We start from the raw sequence: 27,243 nt of genomic DNA, 5'->3' as shown, positions 1-27,243 counted from the left end.
ACAAGAAAACACTGGAAGGAAAAGCATTTCTGCTTTCCTTTGATCACATGGACTGGTTTTCACTGGGACCCAGTCATTTCCAGGCTTCTGCCTGCTCTTTCTCAGGCTCTAGACCAAGAGGGGGCTTCGTTCAGGCAGGCCAGGCAACATTACTGACCTCCAACCGTCCCAGTAGCAACTTCTCTTAACCCAGAAAAGCACGTTTCTTCCAAGTGCCTGCACCTTTATCCCGACCGGCCTCCTGCTCACATGCACCAAGGACCACTGCGCAGTGCTGCCAGAGCATGTCAGAGGAGACCTGTGGCCAGGCCACAGGGAAAGTACCACACGTGGCGTCGGGCAACTTCGAGGCAGATTTGAGCACAGCTGCATGACATCAAACTCAGATGAGCTCATCAAGGGCTGCAGTTTGTCTTGCATCCTGTCCCCTGAGCACCAGGTCCACTTCTCAAAGCCACCAAGGGACAGTCCTAACCAGTTCCAGGCAGTCTGAGCGTCACCTGAAGCTTCCGTCCAAACCTTCAAAATGTGTTCTTTGCTGCTAATTAACCGTCCAGGTTAGATTTGCAATTCGTCAAAGGCTTCCTGGCATATGGTGCTCTGATATGAAGAAGTAGGTGATGCTGACCATGGTCGTGACCGTGATGGGCACTACCCAGCACACAGTTTTCAGCCCTTGCCTCTACCACAATCTGTCACGATAATGATGGAAGCTAACGTTTACGAGAAGCTGGACTAAATACATCCTAACATCCGCCTGCTTCACACAACCCTACAACGTGAGTTCTGTCTGACCCCCCCTTTTACAGATGAGGAAATTCAAAGACTTGCTCAAGATCACCTCGACATTTCATCGCCAGTTGGCGTGTTCGAGTCTGATTCTGTCCACCACTCCTGACCATCTCTTGTGAGGCCTTCCTGTAGGATGGGTCCTTGTTTCCTTGCTCATCTCCAACTTTAAAGATTTCCCAAGTCTCTAGGGAAGGCTCTCTGTCTCATATTTAAAATTTACTGTCCTCTCCTCTCCCTCCACCCAGTTATGTAATGACTCAGCCCTCCTTAATTGTTCATCCCTCTACTCTCACACCCAGAAGTGACTGCCTGCCCAGTGTGGGGGGATGTTTTGCTGGTATGAAGGCTGCCAAGTGGAAGCCAGCATCTCACTGCTGTTGTGATGCCACCCTCCCCGATGTTGCCACAGCTTGTCACAGCCAGCTGCCCTGTCTCCCCATGTGGCCTCTCTCTACCAGAATCACAGTGGCCCATTGTCCCCCAGTATCCACCCTAGCCCTCTCTCAGCTCAGCGTGCATCTACCTTGCACACCTGATCCTTGGTAGAAACACTCTTCAGGTCGAGGCACAGGGAAACTTTTCCTAGGGCATTGTGGGAATATCTGTTATCATTCAGGCCATCCTCCTGGCAGGTGACAACCTGCCTTGTTTTTTCCAGGGAATTTTACATGTGTCTTTATTCCCCACAGATTAACCCAGACCTTTCTCTCTCCCCTAACTCCAGACAGGCAACTATGGTTGCGCTACCAAGGACAGTGGTAGCCACCAGCCTGATTTAGAACAGGACTCACAGACTCTAAAACCTGTGGGGCTAGATAGGCCAAGTTCAGAAATGTGAGTGATGCAGGCCAGCCTGGGTGCTGGGGGAGCTGGGAGCTAGGCAGCTTGTACAGAGCCCCCTGGAGAATTCACCAGAAATCCACGTGCAACTAATTCTAAAAATGTTAGATGCACAATCTGGTCCAATATCCAGGATAGCAAATGAGAGGAGCCCACTTTGGCCTGCAGTCCTCCTATTTGCCACTTTGATCGCAGGCTGTTTTCCCCTAAATGTGGACCAGTAGTAGGCGTCATCGTTTCTATCCCCTCAGTAGCAATGTCCTCAGATATCCTGGGACATGTTTAAAAGAACAAGCCAGGAAAGCAAGTATTCTAGGGACCCTTTTTCTCATTCTCATGTCGTTTTGATAGTTTAGAATAAATAATTGCAGTGGGGGAGGGAGAGAGGCAGACATTGTATCCTTACTAGCCTTTGGGGGCTTCTAAGATCCCAGTTCACTCAGGCATGTGGTGTCTACACACATACCAGCAACTGGCAAGGCGCTTGGGGCCGCCTCACCCCCCATTCCTCCATTGTCTTCTGACCCCTGTGCACTGGATTCAGGAATATGGGATCAGGGTGCTCTGGGCTCCTCCCCCTCCACACACACATACACACACACACGTGTACATATATACATGCATATGCACATGTATGTGCATATGTGTGTATACATATACACACATATACATGCTTACACAGAGACACACGTGTACATATATACGTACACATGAACACACAATTATACATGTGTACATACATGCATACACACATATCCACGTATACGCACACACACACACTTTCTAGCAAACAGAAGCAGTCTGTTAAAGGAGGAGACTGTCCGACACCTCTTTACTTCCATCTCCCAAACCTCTCCAGCTCTCTTCCTGGTAACAGGATTCAGGGAACACTACTACCCACCCACCCACGCTGCTTCTCTCCTTTTGCTTCATCCATGAAACATGATCTCAAAGTTCTGATTCTGGCCATAAGGAAGTAGCTTGCATTAGACTAACCCTCCAGTAGATAATTATAAATCTGGACAGAATATACAAAACAAACATTTAAAGGTACTTGAAAATGACTAAAAGCAGGCAGAAACAGGGCTGAAGGGGCCTCAAGCCTTGAATCCTGAGAAGGTCTCTGGGTGAGATGCACGCTTGTGTGGCTTTTTTCCCGAAGGTCACCCCCCAGTCCGTTTGGAATGGAACAGCTAGAATTCAAGCAGAAATTTGTTGTTATCACCTTGAAGTGTCAGAGGACAGAATTTGAGTTCCCAGAGTGTCAGAAAATAAAGGGAGATACTCCAAAAATGAGGGATCCGCAAGTGACCCTCACGTATGTTTACAAGCTCCTCTCAAATCCTCTGCTGACCGCAAAGCTACACAACCCCATGGAGACTCTGAGCAGCAGCTGAAAGTCAGAGCAGGGGCTTTACTGCTGCCCATGTCACACCGGGGTGAAGAGGCTTGGAACACTTTGGAATTTTCTTTGAAAGCACCTTGGAAGTAAAGGCAGTGATCAAGGAATTCACCCTAGACCTAAAGAGAAAGTTCTTTAAGGTGGGAAACAGACCCACCTTAACAAAAATGTGATCCAAGTCTCTGCAAGCTCAAGGTGGTCAGCTAGTCACTTACTTGCTGAGTTAAATAGAAAGCGATACTCGTCAGAGGAAGACAAAAGTATCTACAACCTGTTCTTCCCAGTAGCAGTACACAATAAAAAATTACCAGATATGTGAAGAAACAAGATGATGTTTCCTTTCTTGACAGTCAAGAAAAACAGCAGTCTTATAAATGACCCATAGATGACCTAGCTGTTGGAATTAGAAGGACTTTAAAGCAAATATGATAAATATGCACAAAGAATTAAAGGAAAAGATGGTCATCATGAGTGAACAGATGGAGAATTTCAGGAGAGAAATGGTTAGAATTTAATCAAAGAAACAGAGGGACTACAACTGATACGAATACAGGGTTTTATTGTAGGGGTAAACCTAATGAAATTGTGAGAGCTGAGGAAGCAGACCATGGAAGGCGGTGTCTCTGCTTCTAGTCATGAGCTGTAAGTCATTGTCAGTCAGCTGGGCTAGCGATTAGGAAGGAGTACTGGATGAAATGTGGGGGGAAATAGGAATAAACTGGAACCCATGAAGAGGAACAGGAACCCATGGGAACAAAGTAAAACCCACATCCGTCTCTCACTACCTGTAACCACAATGATACGGGTGACATGCAGGAGCTAGTGCCCTTCACCTGGACCTGCCTAGTCAGGCTCAGATCTCAGAGAAACTGAGGGAGAGGATTCAGTGGCAGCAGGGGAAGCTTGGATCTGACCGCTTCCCCATCTCAAGAAGGAAATTCAGCAGAACCAAACAAACTGCGACAGTGCCACGGGCTGTGCTCATCACTGGCTTGTAAAATGGCTGCTGCATTACTGTGCCTTACGGATCTCATGCAGACTTCTCCTTTGGCCAACCCCAACTTGGAACCATACAGGGAAGTGAATCTGAAAAAAAAAAAAAAAAAAAAAAAAGCAATTCCAGCCTTGCTGATTTGGCACAGTGAAAAACTAGCACAAGAACCAGCACAAACAGAAATTCTAAAACTAAAGAGCACAAATCTGAAATGAAATTTTTACAAGATGGAATTAACAGCAAATTGGAGGGGGGAAGAAGGCAGTGAATCTGAAGTTAGGTAAATAGAAATTATCTAATCTGAAGAAGAGAAAAAATTTTCAAAAATTATTCCTCATTGTGGGATAACATCAAGTGATCTGACATACATCCTTAGAGTCCCAGAAGAAAGAGAAAGAAAGGAACAGAAAAAAGAATTTGAAAAAATAATGTCCCAAATGTCCTGAATTTAGTGAAAAACATCAACAAATAGATGCAAGATTCTCAGCAAACCCAAGAAAGATTCTTTTTTAAAAGAAATCTAGGATTTCCCATTGTGGTGCAGTGGAAATGAATCCAACTAGTAACCATAAGTTTGTGGGTTTGATCCCCAGCCTGGCGCAGTGGGTTAAGGATATGGCATTGCTGTGAGCTATGGTGTAGGTCACAGACACAGCTCAGCTCCTGTGCTGCTATGGCTGTGGTGTAGGCTGGCAGCTGTAGCTCTGATTCAACCCTTAGCCTGGAAACCTCCATATGCTGCAGGCGCGGCCCTAAAAAAGCAAAAAATAAAAATAATAGAATCTAAGCACACCATGGTCTACTTGCTGTGAATTGAAAATAATGGAAAATGTTTTTCAAAGGCTAGAGGAAAACAATAATATGAATGATGGCTGACTTCTCATCAAAAACAGTAACATGATATTTTTTTAAATACCAAAAGAAAATAACTGTCCACCCAAATTTCCATATACAGAGAAAATAGCCTTCCAAAAAGAGGTGAAATAAAGACAGTTTCAGATAAAATAGATCAATGTTCATCTCTATAAGAAATGCTTAAGGAAGCTCTTAAGGCAGAAGAAAAACGACACAGATGGAAATTCGGATCAACACAAGGAAATGAACAGCACTGCAAATGGTAAATATGTGGGTTAAGATAAGTATTCATTTTTTAACATCTCAAAAAGACAACTGACTATTTAAAGTAAAAATGTTGACACTGTAGGGTTTGTAATGTGGGAAAATGTAAGATATATGGCAACAAGCACACACACAGAGTTACCCATTCCATTAACAGATTAAAGGACAACACCACATGGCCATCCCAATAGATGCTGAAAGAGCGTTTGACAAAATTTAACTGGGAGCAGAAGGAAATTTCCCCAATGTGATACAAGGCAGGTATGAAAAACTCATGTTTAATGGTGAATACTTTCTCCCTAAGAGTATGAAGGAGGTAAGAATGTCTGGCTTCAGCACTTCTGTTCAATATTGCACTGGACCTTGCCAGGACCTATCTTTGCAAGAAGGCAGGGAAACAAAAGGCACAAAAATTAGAAAGGAAGAAGTAAAACTATCTTCATTCACTGCAAGATGATTGCACAGAAAATCCTAAGAATCTGCAAAGCAACTGCTAGAACAAATAGGTAAATTTAGCAAGTTTGCAGAACATAAAGTCAATATTATAAAAATAATTGTATTTTTATATATAGCAGCATTTCCAAATTTATTTGTAAAATGAAATTATTTTTAAGTTCTGATTTCAGTAGCATCAAATAATATAAAATACTTAGGAGTAACAAAGACATATCTGACTTCTCACTGAAAACTACATAACACTACAGAAAGCACGTCAGAGGAAAAAAATAAATAGCTATAACTGTGGGGGCGGTTGTAAGATCAATATTTCTAAGATATCCATTCTCCCCAGATTGACCTAAAGATCCAACACAATCCCAATCAAAAAAAAAATTTTTTTTTCTTGCTTTTTAGGGCCGCACTTTTGGCATATGGAGGTTCCCAGGCTAGGGGTCCAATTGGAGCTGAAACCACCAGCCTACACCACAGTCACAGCAACACCAGATCTGAGCCACGTCTGCAACCTACACCACAGCTCACGGCAATGCCAGATCCTTAACCCACTGAGCAAGGCCAGAGATCAAACCTGCAGCCTCATGGTTCCTGGTCAGATTCGTTTCCACTGCACTATGATGGGAACTCCCCCAATCAAAATTTGAACAGACTTCTTCTAGACATAAGAGAAGAAAATGGTTCTAAAATTTATGTGAATATGCAAAGGACCTAAAATGGCCAAAACTATCTTGAAAAAGAACAAATTTGGGTAATTCACACTACCTGATTTCAAAACTTACTACAAGGCTGCAGTAACCAAGCAGAGTGACATATGAAGAGACAAATGGATCAGTGGAATGGAATAGAGACTCCAGAAATAAACCCACATGTCAGCAGATTTTCAGTAAAGACACTTTAGCAAATAAATAGAGAAAGGAAAGTCTTGCCAACAAATGGTGCTGGAACAACTGAATAAATATATGAAAAAAATAAACATTCAGGTATACATTGTACACAAAAATTAACTTGAGATGCACCATAGCTCTCAATGTAAAGACTAAAACTGTAAGTCTTCTACAAGGAAATGTAGGTGGGAATCTTCATGACTTGAGGTTATACAAAGATTTCTTAGACAAAACACCAAAAGCATTAACCATAAAATGAAATTTGATAAATTGAACTTCATCAAAAGGCACAATTAAGAAGCAAGGCACAGAATGTATTCAGACTATAAAGATTTCTATAAATCATTAACAAAAGACTAACAACCCAATAAAAATGGGCAAAATACTTGAGCAGACACTTGACTGAAGAAACAGACATGACCAACAAGCCCATGAAAAGATGCTCAGCAGGTTTAGTCATTAGGAAAATGTGAATATAAACCACAGTGAGATTCCATTTCACACCCTTCATCGTGGCTAAAATTTAAAAGACTGATAATACCAGATTCTGGGAAAGATGTGGAGAAATTGGAACTCATACATTGCTGGTAGAAATATAATAAAATAACTTCAGGAAATTGGCAGTGTTTTATAAAGGCAAACATTTTACCATATGACCCAGCAATTCCTTTCTAGGTATTTGCCAAGAGAAATGAAATCACATGTCCACAAGGAGAATGTTCACAGAGGCTTTATTCATAATAGCCCCAAACTGGAAACACCCCAGATGCTTGCCCTCCACCCCATGGGTGAATGTGGAGGCAAACTGGGTGTCACGCCACCCCCCAAGCCCCTATTACTCAGTGGAGTAAAGGAGCACCCCGCTAACACCCTCAGCAACACGGATGGGTCTTAAGACCATTACACTGAACAGAAGAAGCCAGACACCAAAGTGCACATGCTGTGAGGATAGACAGACCTAGTCTCTGGCATGGAGTTCATCCACAGAAGAGGTTGGGATGGACAGGAAGGATGCAGAGATTGTAGAGGATGCAAAAGTCCCAATTGTGGACTGGGGTACATGGCTGTATACATTTAACAAAGCTAATGGAATGATACGCTTAGATGTGTGCATTTTTTCTTCAATTTAAAAAAGATTTTTTAAAATGCTCTCCAGTTCCAAACTCAAGCCAGCCCCACTTGAGCACAGCTCCAAGCCCAACACTGTCCTTGCTGCCCAGCTGCCTCCAAACCTCCCGGGAACTCCCCTGGAGGGGTGGCCGTGAGGGGGCATCTACGGGAAGCAGAGGGGGCAGGAGGGCATCACACAGGATGAGGCCCATGGTTCCATCCACACTGGTTTCCTGTAGAAGCAAACATCTCTGCCTCCCTCTTCCTCCACATCCCTTCCAACATCTTACTCCCGTTTCCAAAGTGGAAGAAGAAAAGCCAAGAAGAAGTGAGAGGATAAGAACAGCCAAGGACAACACTGTCTTTCCCAAAGGCATCATTGTGTCTGAGACAGCACAGTGCAGAGCTTCAGAGCCCCAACCCAACCCCACCCACTATAGCCACACCCACCCCTCCCAGTGGCCTCTGCAGAGGATGCTCTAGTTGATCCATTACCATGGGAACAATGCTTGGGAAGTGAAATTACCCACCTAGGAGCTCACCATCAGTCTGTGACCACTGGGCTTCTGCCAGGTCTGTCTGATGTCCTTCCTCATCCTGACTTATACATATTCAACTAAACCTAAAAAGAGCAGCTTTGAAGGGAAGAGACATTGTAAAGGGCAGTGTGGCCCTAAGGGGTCTGGACCCCAGAGTTTGGGAGGCTGCAGGTGGGTCCTGCAGGTGAGCTTAGCCTGGCAGCCTCCTCCGGTCCCACTGGAACCACAGACACTGCCCAGTGCAGTGGCCGCCAGCCACCGAGGCTCTCTAGACCTCAATTTCTGTTACCTGACATCGACTAAAATTTAAAACCTCCGCTCCTGAACTGCATGTGTCATGGCTTGTGGCCCCAAATGGGGTGTTGTGGGTCTGGACCATGGCTCTTCGGTGCGCTGGCAGGAGGTGGCTCTGCTTGTGGCATCACCAAGAGGAGGCAGTGGGTGGTGGGGGAGGGGTGATTAGTGCCCCCTCCCCACAAGCACCCTTTCCTGGTACCTCTTTCAGAAGCGAGTTCTTTTCCTGACCAATGACTACTTCTTCACAGACATCAGTGACACGCCTTTCAGGTGAGGGGCCTGGGCCTTATCGGGGGAGGGGTGGGTTCCGGCCAGCGGCTCAGGGGGGACTTTCAGGTCTGGGGGATGGATTTACTCACAGGTAGCTGGCAGTTTTATGGAAACAGAAAATGAGTCTGCACTCAGGAAATTGAGGTCTGCACCTGCGGTGTAGCCCAGTCTGCAGTGTAGTCTAGTGTGCAGGGTCTGGAGCTAAACTGCCTGGACTGGAACCCCAACCCCATCACTCTCAGGCCGTGTGGCCTTCGTCAGGTTACTTAATCTCTCTGTGCCTTAGATCCCTCATCGGTAAGACTGACATACTACTAGCTGCTGCTTGGTGGTATTGGGAGGATTCAATGACGTAACCTACCTAGAGATTGCAAAGCAATGCAGCTGTAAGCAGTTGTAAGATGAATGATGAGACTGAAGAGCTCTCAGGTTCCCCCAGCTGTACGAAGATTCAACACCAGGCAGCGTACAGATTAGGGAAGAAATGGCCCTTCTCCCTGACTTACCCACTTCTCACCAAAGGTTGGTTCCCAGCGCAGGCTGCCCCCTGGAGCGCCTGCCAGCCTTTGTCAGCTGCCAGTGCCCAGTCTCCCCCTTCCTTCCTCAGGACTCCTGGGTTGGGACCCAGGCGCCTGTACCCTTAAACGCTCCCCAGACGGTTCTGGCATCCAGCCCAGGTTCAGAAGCTGTGTTCTTCCAGGGGGAGAGGAGGCGTCGGGGGACTCTCCAGGCAGGAAGGGCCTCCCTGACTGTGGAACGGGTGGACACTATAAGCTTTCCCTATCCCTGGGGGGCCCCAGGAGGTCTGGGGAGAACCAGACCAAAATAGGAGCAGGAGGCCTTTTGCCCTGTAGTGTCCAGGGTCCTTCTCAGGGAGAAGGCTGGTGACAAAGTAGGAGTGCTGCCTCAGTTTGGAGGGGACACTGAGCCAGGGTGGAGGGGGCTGGGTGTGTGCACTGTCCCGGTCACGGCACTCGGAAGCTCAGAGAAGGTGGCCAGCCATGATGGGCAGCAGCTGTGGGCCAGCGCAATGTCCTCTGCTCTGCCCGCAGTTTGGGAGTGGTGCTGTCCCGTGGCCACGGAGAATACATCCTCCTGGGTAACACGTCTGTGGAAGAAGGTGGGTGAGCTGGCGCCCAGGACTGGCGGACAGTTTGGAGGAAATCTGGCTTCTCCTGGGATACTGGGCAGGGCCAGCAGGGGCCTGTGCATCCTGGGTACCAGAGCCTGCAGGACCATAAAGCCTAAGGCCTGGATGGATGGTCAGATTCCAGGTGGCCTTGCTGGACGGGGCAGGCTGAGGGGTGAGGGTCTTTCCCAGCAAGGCTGAAGGTTATCTGTTGGAGACCACGCAGAAGGAGAGAAAGGAGGCTGGGGAGCAGGACGGGGCAAATCCTTAGCTGGTCCCTGGAGCTGCCCCCTCCACCCCCCAAACTGGCTGCCTTCTCAGTTCTGGATGCCCTGTTCCCTCCAGCCTCTGAGGAGGGGGTCCTTCCTGTCTCTCCCTGCTCCCTGTGGCCCCTGCAATTGTGGCTACTGCTCTCCTATCTCTCTCCTCTGTAACTACACTGCTTCTCCCCTTGTGTGTCTCTATTTTCCCTTCTTATCAGGCACTAGGGCCCACCCTAGGGACCTCATCTTAACTTGGTTTCATCTACCAAGACCCTATTTCCAAATAAGGTCATGTCCAAAGGTACTGAGGTTAACATGTCAACACCTCTTTTGGGACACCATTCCACCTGTGGTAGGGGGCTTCTGGCATGTGAACTGGGGTGTGGTGGGAGGATGGGAGAGAGGCCCCCAACCTGACCCGCTCTGGACCTGCAGCCTCCTGGGTGCCCTGGGAGAACAAAACCCACGCGGGACCCTGGGCATGTCAGGGGGTCCTTGGACGAAGGGGCTGCAGCGGTTGAACCCCACATTCTGTTGGTTCTTCCTTTTCTGACCCTTGACTCATCTCATCCCTCATCTTTCCTCACCGCTATCCCTCCCTCCTGGAAAGTACACCAGCTGTGCTTTCTTCCTTGTTCTGATCTCTTCCCGAGGGATATTTCTAGAAATCCCAGCTGGCTGGTGTTACTGCTAAAGACCTTCCTTTCCTTTTTCCTGCTGCTAAGCTTCAGGGTCTGTCCTGTCCTGTGCTCCCCCAGAAACGCTCCCCTCTGCTGCCCCACCCTCTCATCCCAGCCAACCTGGGTGCATGTGAAGGTGGCTTTGCTGGGGGCTCTTCCGGATGTGGCCTCCTCCCTGTGACCCTGCATCCACCTCTCACCACTGGTGTCTGCGATGCTAGAACACAGACCTTTTCTGCCTCCCTCTGTCCCCCAACAACCAACCTCCCTGGGCCTCCTCCTTCCTTCCTGCTCCTCTCTTTCTCTTCCCAGGTATGCCCAGGTGTCACCATGGCAGGACCGAGGCCACCTCCCTTACCTTCCTCTGCAGCGAGACCCACTAGGGTCCAGGGGCTTCCTGTGGGGAGGGGGCATCACCCTTGAGCTGTCTGCCTGCCCAGCACCACGTTCAGTGACTCCACAGAGGCCCTCAGCATTTCTATCACCCTTTCTTTTAACTAACAAACCTGAGTTGAGCACCCACTTAGCTCTGAGCACTGACAGGTGCACAGTAGGGCATTTATTCATTTAGTTAGTCAACAAACGTGTGCTGCCATGCAGCCACAGAGACTATACAGACACTGGTGGCCCTGGGGCTCCGCTGGAACCACTGAGGCCCTGGAAGCTGAAAACTCCTTTGAGGGTGATGCCAGTGGGCGGGATTTGAATGTGAGGCAGTGGAAGGAAGGCTTTGGGGAGCAACACAACTTCAGGTGCTCGGTGCTGCCCCAGCATCCTGTGGGTTGAGCTCCCGCTCCCCGCCCTTCCCTGGAGCTGTTTCTAGACCACAGGTGCACGTCCTCCAGCCCTGGGGGAGCACGGACCCAGCACGGACTCTGCTTTCAGGCCTGCATGACCTGCTTCACCCGGACCTGAGCCTGGCCGGTGATTGGTAAGGGGCAGGGCGCTGGTGGAGCAGAGTGTGGGGGCTGGCGAGAGGCTTGGGGTGACGGAGCTCTGCTGGGTTCCAGGATCTACTGCCTCACGGACATTGACCCTGACCACCGGAAGCTCAGCCAGCTGGAGGCTGTGGTCCGCTTCCTGAAGGGGCAAGACCCAGCACTGGAGTGTGAGTTTCCCTCGGGGTCCCAAAGCTCAGGACTTTGCAGGGATGGTGGGCTGGAGAGCAGGGCGCCCTGTGTGTGGAGCTCACTGATGTCTTAGGGAAACAGGGGATTCCCAAAGGAAAGGGTGGAGGCAGCCCCACCAGGGCCACACCAGTGACTGGGGGCTCCCAGACCTGCAATGGCACAGGTGTTCCCCACGGCAAGGCCTAAGGTTGCTTTAAACCTCTGTCACCCCAGTACTGTTAAGGCTCCCATGGCCGAAGGATACTGGCCTGTCCCTCAGACCTGTCCCTACCACCCAGCCAGCCTCTGCCTACCCCAAGGTCCTTGTCTCCTGAGGCCGTGGGTCTGTGAGTGTTTCCTAAGCCCCTGCATTAATGCAGCCAGGACCATAGGCTACCCTCCGCCTGGTCCTTCTTCCTCTTTGGAAGGAGGTACAGGTCATTCTGTCACATCCTGTCACTCCTGGGAGGAGACCCCACCTCCTGTGCCAGCCCAACAGGGCCTCATCCATTCATTCCATCAATGTCTTCCACCCAGCCCTGTTGGGGGCAGGGGGCTGTGGGAAGTAATGCTGCCAGTGACCCGCAGACCAGGCCCTCACTTATGGAGCCTCTGACCTAGGGGAGAAGCTGTGCAGCCCAGAGGCAGCAGCACGTATGTGGATGTAGGTTCCTATAGGTGGTGATAGGCTGTGAGTAGGTGCCCTATGGGGAAAGGGGGCTACTCTAAATGATGGGGATGGGCTCTCTTCAGGAGGCATTGCCTAAGCTGAGGGTAAAAGGAGCCACCAAGTGAGTCGTCTTTGGGGCCGTGAAAAGGCTGTGTGGCTGACAAGTGGTGGCTGCCTGTCTCTGTGCAAGTGTAAATGTCCAGATTGCACCATCAGGTTTGTGTTGTGTGAATGTCCCCTCAATAAATGTGAATAAGTGGTTTTGGTGGGGTAGAGAGAGAGCCAGCCATGCAAAGAGCGGGGGGGAGCACCCAGTCCAGCATGTGCCGGCTCCCAGCACATTCAGACAAGGAGGCTGACTGAGGGGTGCCTGGTGGACGGGTCTCCTGATGTCATGCAGCACGAGAGCTGGAAAGGCCTTAGAGTCACTTAGTTCCACTCACATGGATGGCTGAGGACACAAAGTGACCTGGACCAGCTCACAGAGGTGGCTCCGCATGTTCCAGACATGCAGGTGGGGGAATAAGGGGACTGGTCTGCGTATTTTGCTGCAGGTGATGAGGAACTGCTGCAGGAGGTGCTGTTCGATGCGGTGGTGACGGCCCCCATGGAAGCGTACTGGACGGCGCTGGCCCTCAACATCTCTGAGTACGTCCATGGCTGAGCTGGGCCCCTCCCATTCTCAGGCTGGCAGGTCAGAAGACCCCACCACCTTTGGCCTAAAGTAAGGGTGGGAAGATATGGGGCATCGACCCTCACAGCTCAGCACCACAGGTAGGGATTAGAGCTCAGCAGCCTCATTACTACTCAGCAAGGTCAGAAGGATTAGAGCAACCAGGAGAGAGTTAGGCCTGAGACAGTGAGGTGGAAAGAAGTTAATTATTTCTCTTTAAAGATGATATGAGGAGGCGTTCCTGTCATGTCTCAGCAGAAACAAATCTGATTAGCATCCAAGAGGACGCAGGTTCAATCCCTGGCCTCACTCAGTGGGTTAAGGATCTGGCATTGCCATGAGCCATGCTGTAGGTTGCAGATGAGGCTCAGATCCCGCATTGCTGTGGCTGTGGTGTAAGCTGGCAGCTGCAGCTCCGATTCAACCCCTAGCCTGGGAACCTCTATATGCTGTGAGTGTGGCCATAAAAAAGACCAAAAAAAAAAAAAAAGATGATATGAAGAGTTCCTTTTGTGGCTCAGTGGGCTAAAAACCTGACATAGTATCCATGAGGACACAGGTTCAATCCCTGGCCTCACTCAGTGGGTTAAGGATCCCATGTTGCCGCAAGCTGTGGTGTAGGTCACAGATGCAGCTCATATCCTGCATTGCTGTGGCAGGTGTGGCCATAAAAATAAATAAATAAATAAGAAAGGTATGACTATATACCTGGAAACCCCAAAGAACTAGTAGGAAGACCAAACAGAGAATTTAGTAAAGTAGCAGATTATAATATGAATATTCAAAAATTGGTAACCTTTATCTATACAAACAAAAACCAGATAAAAGACTTTATGTGCACAAGCCTATTTTGGCAGGCAAAAGATAAAATGTAAGAAAATAACCAGGCATAAACCATGAGAAATATCCCAAAACATACATAAGGAAAATCAGAAAACACTTCTGGAAGATGCAAAAGTAGACTTGAGCAGATGGGAAGATAGTGTTTTTGATTAGGAAGATTTGGCATCACAGAGATATTGTCTTCCTAAGTTAATTTATAAATTTAATGCAGTTCCAATAAAAATGCCACCAGTGTTTGTCTGGATCCAGAGAAATTGATTATGAAGTTCATTTGGAAGAACAGGCAAGAATGGCCAGGAAAAGGCTAAAAAAGAAAGGCAGCAAAGGAAGACTGTTGACACCCAACAGTAAAATATGTCACAGAACCTCTGGAATTTATGAAATGTGGTGTTGACACAGGAATGGGCAGGGAGACCAAGGGACTGAAAATCTATAAATTCATCTAAAGGTATGTGGAAATGTAGTACATGACAAAGGCACCACGTCAGATCAGTGAGGGAAAGACGGACTTTTTCACAGGAGCTGGCTTGAGAGCCGCATGGGGAACGATGACATTGTACTCTTCCTTCACACTGCACACCTGCATAAGACCCAAGGGACTCAGATTTAAATGTGAAAAATTAAACCACATAAGCACTAAAAAAAAAAAAAAAAATCATGAGCCAGTTTCTCTACAATCTAGGCGTAAGGAAACCTTTCCCAACAATGACTCAGAATTCAATAGTAGTAAAGGAATGTCTGATAAATTTAACAATATAAAATATTTATTTGGCAAAAAAAAAAATACCAACATGAGCAAGGTAGAAAGAGAAATGACAAACTGGAAAAGTGTCAGCAACCTAGAAAACAAAGAAAAGATTACTGTCCTGTATCATATATTTGTCCTAGATAAAGAACCTCAACAGCAGAGAAAGAAGTAAAAAACCAGGTACTTACAGGAAACAACCAAGAGATGTGGACAGTTCGCAGAGATGATGAGCAGCTAGTCCTTAATTATATGGAAAATGCTAATGCTCCATCTAGTTCATAATAAAAGGGCTGCAAATTAAAACTGTTATACTACTTGTCACTTAGATGGACCACTGTCCATGTTTGTTGATGGGCAGTATTGGAGAGCTGTGGAGAATCAGGCACTTTTGCATGCTGTTGCTGGAAATACAAAGTGTTTTTGTATTCCTGTGGAGGGGAATCTGACAATACCTACCAAAATGATGTGAGAGTTTACACTCTGACCCACCAGCCCGCTCCTGGGAATGTATCCTAAAGACATACACATGAGCTTCTCGTCATAGCACCACTTATAATGGTCAAAGATTGGAAATAACCATTAAGGAGCCAAGTTAAATACACCCTGGTGATCCACCAATGGAATACTACACAGCGGTGCAAAGTGAGAACTATCTCTGTATACTGCTGCAGAAGGGCTCAGCAATGAAGAAGCGTGTGTATAATAGCCTACTGTTTATCTAAAAGAGGAAATGCAAATATATCTTCATAGCCATTTACATATATATAAATGTATGCATACATATGTGCACATATACATGTATATATTTACTTTTTTTTTTTTTTTTTTTTTTTTGGCTGCCCCACCGCATATGGAGGTCCCAGGCCAGGGATCAGATCCAATTCATAGCTGCAAACTAAGCCACAGTTGTGGCAATGCTGGATTCTTAACCCACTGTGCTGGGCTGGGGATTGAACCCATGTCCCAGCGTTCCCAAGACACTGCCAATCCCATTGCACCACAGTGGGAACTCCTACGTTTATATATTTTAATGGAACAATAAACAAGCAAACAAAAAAGTTTACTTGTAAGAAGAGTGAAAGAAGAGAAGGATGGAGACAGAAACAAATTCTTCTGAATATGCCTTACTTTGCATGTTTGACTTTGGAACTGTGCTTCATATCATTATAAAACAAAATTAAATTTTTTAAAAATAAGCTCTAAAAATTTGAAAGGGAACGAAGCAAACCTGGCTGTATATCACATTCATGCAATAACCACACATCTGGGCCTCCTTTCAAGGGACTTGGAAACATAAAACTATAAACACTAAACAAATAAAATCTTAAAAACAGGGTTCAATAAGCACATTTCTAGAAACTATATATATTTTTGTTTGGTTTTGGTTTTTTGTTTGTTTTTTAGGGCCGCACCCATGGCATATGGAGGTTCCCAGGCTGGGGGTCTAATCAGAGCTACAGCTACTGGCCTACACCACAGCCACAGCAACACAGGTCCAAGCCACATCTGAGACCTACACCACAGCTCACAGCAACACCAGATCCTTAACCCACTGAGTGTGGCCAGGGATCAAACCTGAAACCTCATGGTTCCTAGTCGGATTCATTTCCAATGTGCCACGATGGGAATTCCTCTAGAAATGGTATTTATTGGCACTGTTATTCTCAAACCACATGGACAGAGCAAATCATATGTTAATGTCATTGGGAAAAAGACTTTCAGCAAACAAGAAAACACGCAAAAGTTTTAAATCAGAAGTTTAGATGCAATAGAAAATGTGAATTGGAAATATCAGTGAACTCATGACCTGTCTTCCCTGAAAGAAACAGAAAGGATCTCCACTGAAAGGACCGAGCTCAATGAGAAGACAGAGATTATGGACTTCAGTGTCCACTTTAAGAAGTCCTCATTAAAAAGAGCTGGTGATCCCTGGAGAAGTGCCTGACTCAGGGCCAGGGCAGGAGGCGCAGAAGGAGCTGGGGGCATCTGGTCATGCCAGGAGCCGTCATGTAAGACTAATGAGGTTGCACCAACGGAGCTAGCTACACTGAAGAGGCTCAACAGCCAGACATGGGGCAGTCAGGGCAGCAGAAGTGAGGACACCGCAGTGGATCAAAGCATATGTAATATGTTCAAATCCTGTGTTCACAGGTATACTGACAAAAAGTCTTATTGGCCATCTTCAGACAATGTTCTAAAAACCAGTGAGTAAACAGACAAAACTCTTTATCCTGCCTCTCCTGTACAAATTGTATCTCAGGACAAACAGATGAGTAGGAGGAGTTTTCTCAAGTATAAATAAAGAAGAAACCAAGGAATATCCCTACTTTGCAACCTCTTGAGTGTCTCTTGACAAAGAGCACACCACCTGCAAAAACTCAAATATAAATCTGATGGCCTTGGGTCCAATGGCTTGTTCCTAGGAGACGGGGGACAGAGAGCATACCAGTGACATGGCAGCATTGCAGTCACCTGGACCCAAAAATGCAAAAAATTCTGGGGGACAAAGGGCCTGCTGAAGCAAATAAACTGCAAGAAGAGACCAAAGGTAACTGCTGGTGGGTGTGGGGTTCCTCTTGGGAGATGATAGAAATATTCTAAAGTTACTGCAGTGATGGTCACGCAACTCTGTGAATACCTAAAAATCCTTGGATTGTACACTGTCCATGGATGAACCTATGGTATGTGAATGATAGTTCAATAACTATAACTAAATAGAAGAGAAAGGGCATGTAAACCATGGACCCAAGTCAAGATTCTGATTCAAATAAACTTAAAAAAAAAAATCATGAAGTTCCTGTCGTGGCGCAGCAGAAACAAATCAGACTAAGAACCGTGAGGTTGTGGGTTCAATCCCTGGCCTTGCTCAGTGGGTTAAGGATCCAGCGTTGCTGTGAGCTGTGGTGTAGGTCACAGATGCGGCTCAGATGTGCTGTGGCTGTGGCTGTGGCCAGCACCTGTAGCTCCAATTAGACCCCTAGCCTGGGAACTTCCATATGCCATGGGTGCAGCCCTGAAAAGACAAAAAAAAAAAAAAAAAAAAAAAAAAAAAAAAAAAAAAAACATGAGGCTATTGGATTATTTGATGATATTAAAGAATTGAGGGGATAGTTAGGTGATAATGGCATTGAGGGCTTTTTTCATTCCTTATATTTTAATGGCTGAAATTAAAATCTTTACCAATGAAATGATATCTGAGATTTGCTTCAAAATAGTCTAGCGGAGGGTATGGAAGAGGCTGTATATGAAACAGAATTGGCAAGGGTGGCAATTGTTGGATCTGAGTTATGGGTGCTACTGTCTCTTTAGACTCCTCCCTATTTCTGAACTCTGAACAGAGAATTGTTTTTGGAAGGTTTTTAGAGATGCATAGGGGCTTTGACCCAGCCCCAGAAGCTCTAGTCTCTCCAGCCTCACAGAGGGGTGCCCCATTCACACTCCAGACCCCTTCCTTGATGATCTTCCAGACTGTGGACCAGGTGTGCTAATCCAGCTCCAGGGACCATGGAATACATAATGGGGAAAGGATAGTTTCTTCAGTAAATGGCATTGGGGAAACTGGACCACTCTCTTACCCTGTACACAAAAATAAGGTAAAAATAAATGAAAGATTTGAACATAAGACTTGAAACATAAACCTTCTAGAAGAAAACATAGGTGGTTAACTCCTTGACATTGATGATTTTGATTTGACACCAAAAGCAAAAGTTAGCAAGTGGGCCTACATCAAACTAGAAAACTTCTGCATGGCAAAGGGAATAAGATGAAAAGACAACCTGCAGGGTAGGGAGAGTTTTGCAAATCACATATCTGACAAGGGGTTCATGTCCAATATATATAAAGAACTAACAAGCAACAAAACAATCTGGTTTTTGTTAAGGGCAGAGGAACTGGATAGACATTTTTCCAAAGAAGATCTGCAATGGCCAGTAGGGACATGAAAAGATGCTCCAAAGTCACCACACATCAAGGAAATGCAAGTCAAACCCACACAGTGAAATATCACTTTATACTTGTTAGTATGATGTTTTTTTTTTTTTAAAGTGATCAGTATTGGTGAGAATGTGGAAAGAAGGGAACCCTTGTGCACTGTTGGTGGGAAGATAAACTGATGTTGCCACCATGGAAAACAGGATGTAGGATCCTCAAAATTGAAAACAGAACCACCGTATGATCCAGCAATCCCATTTCTGGGTATCTATCCAAAGAAAACAAAAGCGGACTCTGAAAGAGATACCTGCAACCCTGTGTTCATATCAGCATTATTCACAGTAGCCAAGACATGGAAACAACTACACCCATTGAACCATGAATGGATCAGGGAGATGTGATGCATCTATTCAATGAAATAGTACTCGGCCTTTAAAAAGAAGGAGGTCTTGCCATTAGCAACAACATGGATGACTCTAGAGGATTTATGTGAAGTGAAATAAGTCAGGAAAGTGAAAACTGTAAGGTATCACTTATATGTGGAATCTTTTTTTTTTTTTTTTTTGCTATTTCTTTGGGCCGCTCCCGTGGCATATGGAGGTTCCCAGGCTAGGGGTCGAATCGGAGCTGTAGCCCCCTGCCTACACCAGAGCCACAGCAACACGGGATCCGAGCCACATCTGCAACCTACACCACAGCTCACAGCAACGCCGGATCGTTAACCCACTGAGCAAGGGCAGGGACCGAACCGACAACCTCATGGTTCCTAGTCGGATTCGTTAACCACTGCACTACGACGGGAACGCCTGGAATCTTTTTTTAAAAAATGTAACTCATAGAAATGTAGAGGTAAAAAGTGGTTGCTCGGGGCTGGGGTGGGAGAACTGGGGAGAGGCTAGTGAATGGGCACAGACTTTCAGGTGTGAGGTGGGTAAGGTCTGAGGTGGCAATTTGAGTTGCAGCACTGGTTTGTATAACTGTAATTAGCTAAAATGGCAGAATTTAAATGTTCACACACACATACACACATACACATACACACACACATATACACATTCACATGTGCACGTGTGTGCGCGCACACATGTACACATATACAGGTGTGCACATGTGGATACATGAACACTTATATGCACACGTGCACACATACACGTGTGCTTACACAAATGCGCACACATACACGCACATACACACATAAGCATGCATACACGCATATGTACATAAATACATATGCATGCACACATATACACATACATATGCTCACATATATATAGATACGCATATTGCACACACAAATGCATATATACATGTCACACACAAATGATGGAAGGAATCCTCTCACAAGGTACATGTATATTAAACCACCATGTCGTTAATATCTTACAAGATAGTTTAAACCATCTTATAATTTTATGTCAGTTATACCTTAATGAAACTGAAATTTTTAAAAAGGAGACAACCGCAGCGTGGAACGGGGCCCTAAAATTGCTGCTCTGCAATCATGAGAAGGATCAGAGCCCTCAGTCCACGGGCTCACCCACATCTTGTTGCCAAGGTGTGAGGTCTGCCGGAACTTGTCTGGGTGGGGGTGGACAGTCTGCTCATTTCACAGCTCAGTGATAAGGGAAACCTGTGAAAATGGCTGCACATACACATACGTACATACACATACATACACACACAAGGCGTTACGTTCTTCGGGTCCCAGGACACAATCTCTCTCCCAGAGTCCCTTCCTGCTTCCAGAGCCCATGCCCCTGGAAGCTGAGTAAACGCAGAGGGCAGAGGCCCAGTGGCCCTGACAAGGGATACTCAGGGCCGGTGCGTGTGTGGGCGGCCCCCTGAGAGACCCCCAGCTGGAGGGCCAGGCACTGGGCAATGCCTGGGGTCCCCTGGGTTCCCTGTGGCCTCCTTCTGGGCCCACGGGGTGACGCCTGCTGTCTTCCCCAGCAGCGAGTCTGAGCGTGTAGTGGACATGGCCTTCCTGGGCACCCGTGCCGGCCTCCTCAGAAGCAGCCTATTCGTGGGCTCCGAGAAAGTCTCTGACAAGTGAGTCCAACTGGGCACAGGGGAGAGATCCCTTGATGAGGGGTGTCCCTGTGGTTTGTGGGAAGACCCTGGACTCTGGGAGGCCGGGGGGGTGGGTTGGGGTTCACAGCCTGGGAGAGCAGAGAAGTACTCCTTCCTGGACGTGCCCCAGGAGAGGCAGGGAGGGTGGCCCAGTCAGGGCAGAGAGCGGCCAGACCTTGAGGTTGGGAGATTCCACTAGACCTTCAGTCCCAAGAGGGGACCCAGATACAGTCTTCCTGCCAGATGGGTCTCTAGGTGACAAGCTAAATCTTCCAGCCATGCCATCCTTTGTCAACAACTTCTCCCATCCCCCTCAGTCCCCAGTTCTCACAGGGGGCTGTGATTTTTACCCCCACCCACAACTAGGGGTAGGGGTTCGCTGCTGACATTTAGTGGATAAAGGCCAGGAATGCCACTAAACATCCCACACTGCCTGCGATGGCCCCACAATGGTCATCTGACCCCAAGCGTCAGTAGTGCTAAGGCTGAGAAGCCTTGATCCTGGCAAAGCCTGTATTCTGGGAGAATCCCACTCCACCCAGGGCCCAGGGATTGGCCCACGCAGTGCTGCAGCAAAGGGAGGAGGGGGCGGGGAGGAGCTGGGCTGAGGAGCAGAGCCACCTGCCTTCTGCAGACCAAGAGACTCGAGTAGGTGGGGCCGCCGAGCACCTGTGGGAGAACAGCCAAAGGGGAAGGGGGCTCCTGCACAGACCTGACCCTCCCACCCCTGTCCGTGCTTGCCTTCCACCCCTTTTGTAAATCCAAGCACACAACCTTGACACTCTGGGCAGATCACGCTTGCTAGGAAGCAGAGGCTTTCCGGGAAGGAGAATTAAGTTGTTCTTCCCTCTCCCCCAACTACCTCCCTGAGGGCGGGAGCATCCTGCCTGCCAACCCTTCCTCTGCCCTGTTAGAGACATGGCAGGTGACTCAGATGAACCAGATTCGGTGGGGAAGCTACAGATTCGCCCAAGGGCCTTGAGCCCCGTGGAACTTTCTTCCCCAAGCTCACCATCCCTTAAACCTCCTCTCCCACTTGGAAAATCACATGTCCATGTCTTCATGCAGCTGAGGTTGGACAGCAGACCACACCAGGCAGAGTGAGGGGAAGATCTTGTATTCCCCTGCACCCCTCCACAAGGCTCCAAGAATGGAAGAGGGAAGGCGATACAGATAGACCTTCCTGACTCATGAACCAGCTGCCATGAATAGCCGTGTGTGCACTGTACACCTCCAGGGGGCCAGTGCACCTGGACCCTGCAGCCCCAGGTGGTACAGCTAGGCAGTCGGGCTCCTGAGACCCATGAGCCAGGCACTCCCAGAATCTAACCTCAGTTATCCACCTGCGGGTTATCCACAGTCACTTTTTTAATCCCCCACCAGCTTCTCCCTGCCTCCCACTCTGCTTCTGGGCCAACACTCCCTTCTGTCTGCGGGTTGAGCCCAGGGAGTGCAAAACCATAATTAGCAAGGTAGAGCTGCTCAAAAAAAGGAAGACTGGTACTGCCTCTCAAGCCAAGACACAGTAGCTTTTGAAGTAACCATTTTGGGGGAATTTATGTCCCTCTGTGACTAGACAGTTTTCTCCCTCACTCATGCTAATTAGCCTGACAGAGAAATTAGGCTACATCCAAAAAAAAAATAAATAAATAAACCCTGCTAGCAAGGGGTTTACAAAAGATGAACTGGCTCTTTCATAACGCAGGCCCTCCACCTCTCCTAGCTACAACGCACTATCAGATGCCCCAGCATTTGATTCTGGAAAAGGCAGGAACTACTGGGAACATTGTCTGGGGAACAGCAGTTTAGGGGCTAATCTTTTCTTGCGACAACTCCACCAAAGCAGAGGGGAGCCGCTCCCTGGGCCCAGCCAGGATGACATTGTACGAACGAAGAGAGGAAAGAAGGATCTCCTGGATCTGGGGGAGGTGCTAGAACTTTCTCCTTGCAGGCAGTTCCTGACTCCTGCAGATGACGCCAGCATGTTCACCCTGGACCACTTCCCTCTGTGGTACCGCCAGGCCGCCGAGCAGCCTCCAGGCAACATGGTCTTCAACCTCCGCTCGGTGGAAGGACAAGGTAATCCACACCGCGAGCTCCGGGACGGGGACCAGCAAATGGGAGCAGGAGACAAGAAGGAATGTCCCGACCTGGGGGTCTGTCACCCCGCACTCTGGCTGGAACACTCCGTTCCCTCGCCAGCAGTCAATGATGGCCTTTAGAAATCCACCTGGTGTGTTCCCTGGAGCCTCAGTGGGTTAAGGATCCGGCCTTGTCACTGGTGTGGCTCAGGTTTGATCCCTGACCCCAGAATCTCCACGTGTTCTGGGCACAGCCACAAAAAAAAAAAAAAAAAAAAAAAAAAAAAAAATCAGCTGGAATGCATGAGAAAGGTTTGACCCCAGAGTCAGGAAGAGCTGGATTCTAGCCCAAATTCCATATAGGAGGATATTGGGAGAGTTGATCATTAAGAGTCCTCTATTTCTAAACATCTGAGTGTTTCTGAGGGTTGCTTAAGCCAGGGGGATAAAAGGAACAGACTTAATTCCATGGGGGACTGCTGGGCTGGACAAGTCCAAGCAGAGGAAGCAACTTGTCACCCCTCCCTCAGCATCTCCCAGGAGCAGAAGCACTGGGCTCAGCCCCCAACACCCCCGCCCCTGGAGCTCCTGGCAATAACTGGTGCCTTATGGCTACCAGGCCCTGCGGCTGCAAGAGTGTGAAGAAGGCAGCCTTACTGGGCTTTGGGCACCAAGCCAGCACACACCGGCTAGTCCAAGGGCCAGGAGGGGTTTCAGAGCTGTAGCCGCCAACTCCCACCCCCACCCCCACAGTGAAAAATGGCCCCAGCAAGTGGCATTGCCAGACACCAAGAAAACTGCAAAATGTTCAGGACAGAAAAGACCTGGGAGAGCACACATCCTCATTCTCTTTGTTCAGACTTAAAGAGACTTAAGACCCCAGAGGGGGTTCAAGAGTCACCTCTGGAGGTCCTGAGTCCAGTGTAGTGGGGTAAGAGGGCCTGGAAAGTGTCCCTGTCCATCCAGGTGGAGTGAGCCAAGGAGGGGAGGAGTAGACACCACAAGCAGAGGCTGGGAGTCAATTTGGGATGAAGGCTTGTCCTCCCCTCCAGGGCCTGCCCACCCAGACCCTCCTACTGCAAAACCATCCTCCTAAGCTGACTGCAGGGAAGGGTGGTGCAGTCCAAGGGTCCTGGCAGCTGCAGGCAGCGCATGCCATCTGCAGGTCTTCCTGGCCTTGTGCCTAAGCCTCCGCTCCATCTTCCACCAGATGCTCCGTCTTCTACCAGAGCATCTCTAACGTGCTGTGCAAAGGTCCTTCCACATGTCACTCACCCAGCACGTACAGCCCTCTCCTTCCCCAGGGAGAATCTCAGGCTTGGCCAGGGGCTCAGGGCCAGGCTGGAGCCCCGGCCTGCCCTCTGCAGTTGGGGTCTTCCCTCTCTGCAGGTCAGGCAGCAAGGGGCTGTGCCTGCCCCAAACACCCCCAGAGACCCCTTCCCACATGGGCCCCTGAGCCCACAGGCGGCTCCTCCTTCCTGGCACCATCAGGAGAGGAAGAGACCATGGGATCCTGGGAGGGTCTCTGGGTGAGGGCCTGACTCTGGGGATGGGCTCCCTCCTGCCCATCCCATACCTGGGGCCTGCCTGTCACTGGGACCTGCTTGGCCTCCTGGGGAGCTTTTTGAGGCAGAGGTAGGGGCGGTGGGTAGGAGCAGAGCGCCAGGTGAAGAGGGGAAGCTGGAACCCCAGCACGAGAGCTCCGCACGCTCTATTCTCCCCCAAAGAGACAAAACAATTTCAATAGGGGACCCTGAGGAAGCGGAGGGGGTTACTGCAAGCTGACTCTGTGGCCCTCCACCCAGGGCCTGGTGGGCGAGCCCTGCCCACGTGGAGCTGTCTTTTGCAGTCGGTGCTGAGAAACCTGCCAGCACAGAGCAAAGCCACTGCAGCTCAGGCCTGTTGCTCCTGTAGCTACCGCTCCTTCCTGGGCCAGCCCTCGGCCTCACCACCCCCAGTGGCCTGCTCATCCATCCTGGTGCTAGGCCAGGTAGCTGCCTGGTGACCCAGCACCAAGATCCCTGATATACCCAGAGACCATGTCATTAGGGCCTTGCACCTTCACTCAGGTGTTCCTCTAAGCCTGGGGTGCACACACAATGGAAGGTCTGTCCAGCAAGTAGCCTGTGGCCAGGGACACTGCTGGGGTCACCAGGCACGAGGTGGGGAAGCTGGCTTCTGTGTGTGCTGTGGTCCCTTGTGTCTTCACCATTCCCAAAATCCAGGATGGCCGTAGTGTCAGTTCCTAGGATCAGAGTAATTTTTGATTTCTGTGAGATTCTGGTTACAGCAAGGCGTGATGAGTAATCTGGCAAAAGAGCAGATACAAGAAGCCCAGTGGTTAAGTTTCATTAAAGTGACACTGTAAGAGTCTCGTCACCTGTTTGTCCCAAGCAACATTTGATGTAAAGACGTTCTAACAAGAGAGCACATGGTAAATTCGTGCCCCCTTCTTGGGACTTTTAGTGATGAACTTGACCCGTAAACAAAAGTGTGTTGAAAAGCGAATCCAGGGCCATAAAATCAAGAGGCTGAGGACATGTCCTAGTCGACACCCCTTGGAGCCAGAAAGCTCCATGTTCATGCGGAGCTGAAACTGCCACCTAAATTCTGCACCTGGCCAGAAAGCACCTCCAGGCAGGCACCAGAGCACAGCGGCCAGCTGTCAGCAAGGGAGAGACACAGCAGGTAGCAACATGGAGCCCACCAGGGTTTATGGGGCACCTTGGATGTGTCAGATGCCAGCCAGCCTTCTGTGCCCAGTGAGGCCCCAGCGTCTGGCTTCCCAAAGGGGATAATGGTGTCACTGATTCATGCGATGGATCAAGGACAACTCAGGGTCGGCCAGCACCACGTGCTGGATCACAGCCTGACTGCTGTTCAAAAGGGCCACTTGATGCCATACGAGCCTTCTGGGTGGGTCCCGGGCAGGTGCCAAGCTCCAGCGAGGCAGCTACAAGCAGACAGATTTGCTGCCCCCTGAGGTAGAGCAATCCCGCATTGTCATGACCTGACCATGCTGCACCGTCCAGGCAGCCAGGGCCACTGTACACTGGCCTGGCTGGCTTCGGCTCAGCATGGAGAGGTGGGTGACTCTGGCACGTAGGAGCACCTAGGAAGCAAGACAAGAGGTTAATGGTGACAGGCAGCCTTCCCGGACAGCCCCTGCTTGCTCAGGAATGTCCTTGCCTGGGGTTTACCTGGCTCCCTGGTGGGGGCTGAGAAAGTGATTTGGCAATTGTTTCCTCCAGAAAGTCCGGGCGAGCCTGAGGTAGTGACAGTGAGCACAGCTGTTGCCGTGACCGTGGACGAGAGGACAGCAATCGCTGCAGGTAGGAGCCACCCCAGGCCAAGAGGCCAGGCCACTGTGAGTCAGTGTCAAGAACAAGTACAGGGGTGCAAGAGGCCCCTGCATGTGGTCTGCGGAGCCAGTGCCGTGGCTGTGCATTTTCCCAGGTGAAATGTGGGGCTGAGGGGGACGGAGGCCTCTGAGCCGTTTTGTAAAACTGTAAAACTTTAGATCCAGCAGAATTCATGCAGTAAAGTGAAACCAAGAGAGGCTGAGAGGACTGCTCAAGGTCACACAGGACAGAGACTGCCCCAGACTCCTTCCCACCCTCTGCATGGCATTTCCACCTCCATTGCCTTGGGCTCTGGGGTCCCACTGAAGGGAGGGCTGGGCTCTTGACCCAGGCCCTAAAGTCTGAGCCCCTGCCTACTGCTCTCTCACATGTTCCCATCCAGCCCTCAGGGGGCCCAATGAAGCCCATCTAGTTTGGATTCATTTTACAGATGGGGAAACTGAGACTCAGAAACATTATTTGCCCAAAGTCCCACAGCTAAGAGTTAATGAGGATGGAATATAAGTTCAGATGACCTCTCCTGAAAGCCCAGGTTCATGACCTGCTTTGCAACTGGCCACAAAAGCCATGAGAGCACCCAGTGGACCCCACAAGCTGCCCCAACTTTGAAGCCTCTTGGCATCTCTACCCAGTCGTCCCGGAGCTGGAGGGCTATGTGGTAGAGCCTCCCTGTGCTGCCCTGGACCTCTAAGCTCAGCCCCCGCTGTGTTCTGAGAAACTGCGTGGTCCTCAGGCTCTGGGTCATGGGGGGCTCTGGGCTGGGTGCCTGGTGTGTGGAGGGACCCTGCAGCCATGGGGGTGTGGGCAGGACTCTGAACCTTCTTCCCCAGGCTGCGTGAGGGCGAGGAGCAGGTCTGGGTAGGCAGGCTGCCCAGGCGAGGCCACCGTCCGTGACAGGGTGAAGGCAGGAGGGAAACCCCTTGGTCTGGTTGTTGGAAACACGTGTGTCACTGGTGTCCTGAGCACTAGGGAGGGCCTCTCGCCG

General features: G+C 49.0%; 1 protein-coding gene across 1 annotated transcript in view; it reads left to right on the top strand.

The window, feature by feature from the left end:
- CACNA2D4 (calcium voltage-gated channel auxiliary subunit alpha2delta 4) overlaps window positions 1–27,243 on the top strand; it is a 94,306-nt gene that overhangs the window by 33,961 nt on the left and 33,102 nt on the right. The window contains exons 17-24 of the mRNA XM_021092500.1: window positions 8,639–8,700; window positions 9,753–9,820; window positions 11,658–11,703; window positions 11,783–11,880; window positions 13,106–13,199; window positions 20,699–20,794; window positions 22,767–22,894; window positions 26,148–26,228. Coding sequence (XP_020948159.1) covers window positions 8,639–8,700; window positions 9,753–9,820; window positions 11,658–11,703; window positions 11,783–11,880; window positions 13,106–13,199; window positions 20,699–20,794; window positions 22,767–22,894; window positions 26,148–26,228 — 673 coding nt within the window. The remainder of the gene's footprint in view (window positions 1–8,638; window positions 8,701–9,752; window positions 9,821–11,657; window positions 11,704–11,782; window positions 11,881–13,105; window positions 13,200–20,698; window positions 20,795–22,766; window positions 22,895–26,147; window positions 26,229–27,243) is intronic.

The sequence above is a fragment of the Sus scrofa genome, chromosome 5 (genome assembly GCF_000003025.6).
Source record: "Sus scrofa isolate TJ Tabasco breed Duroc chromosome 5, Sscrofa11.1, whole genome shotgun sequence".
Taxonomy (NCBI): Eukaryota; Metazoa; Chordata; class Mammalia; order Artiodactyla; family Suidae; genus Sus; species Sus scrofa.
This window is presented reverse-complemented; position numbering and strand designations above follow the sequence as displayed.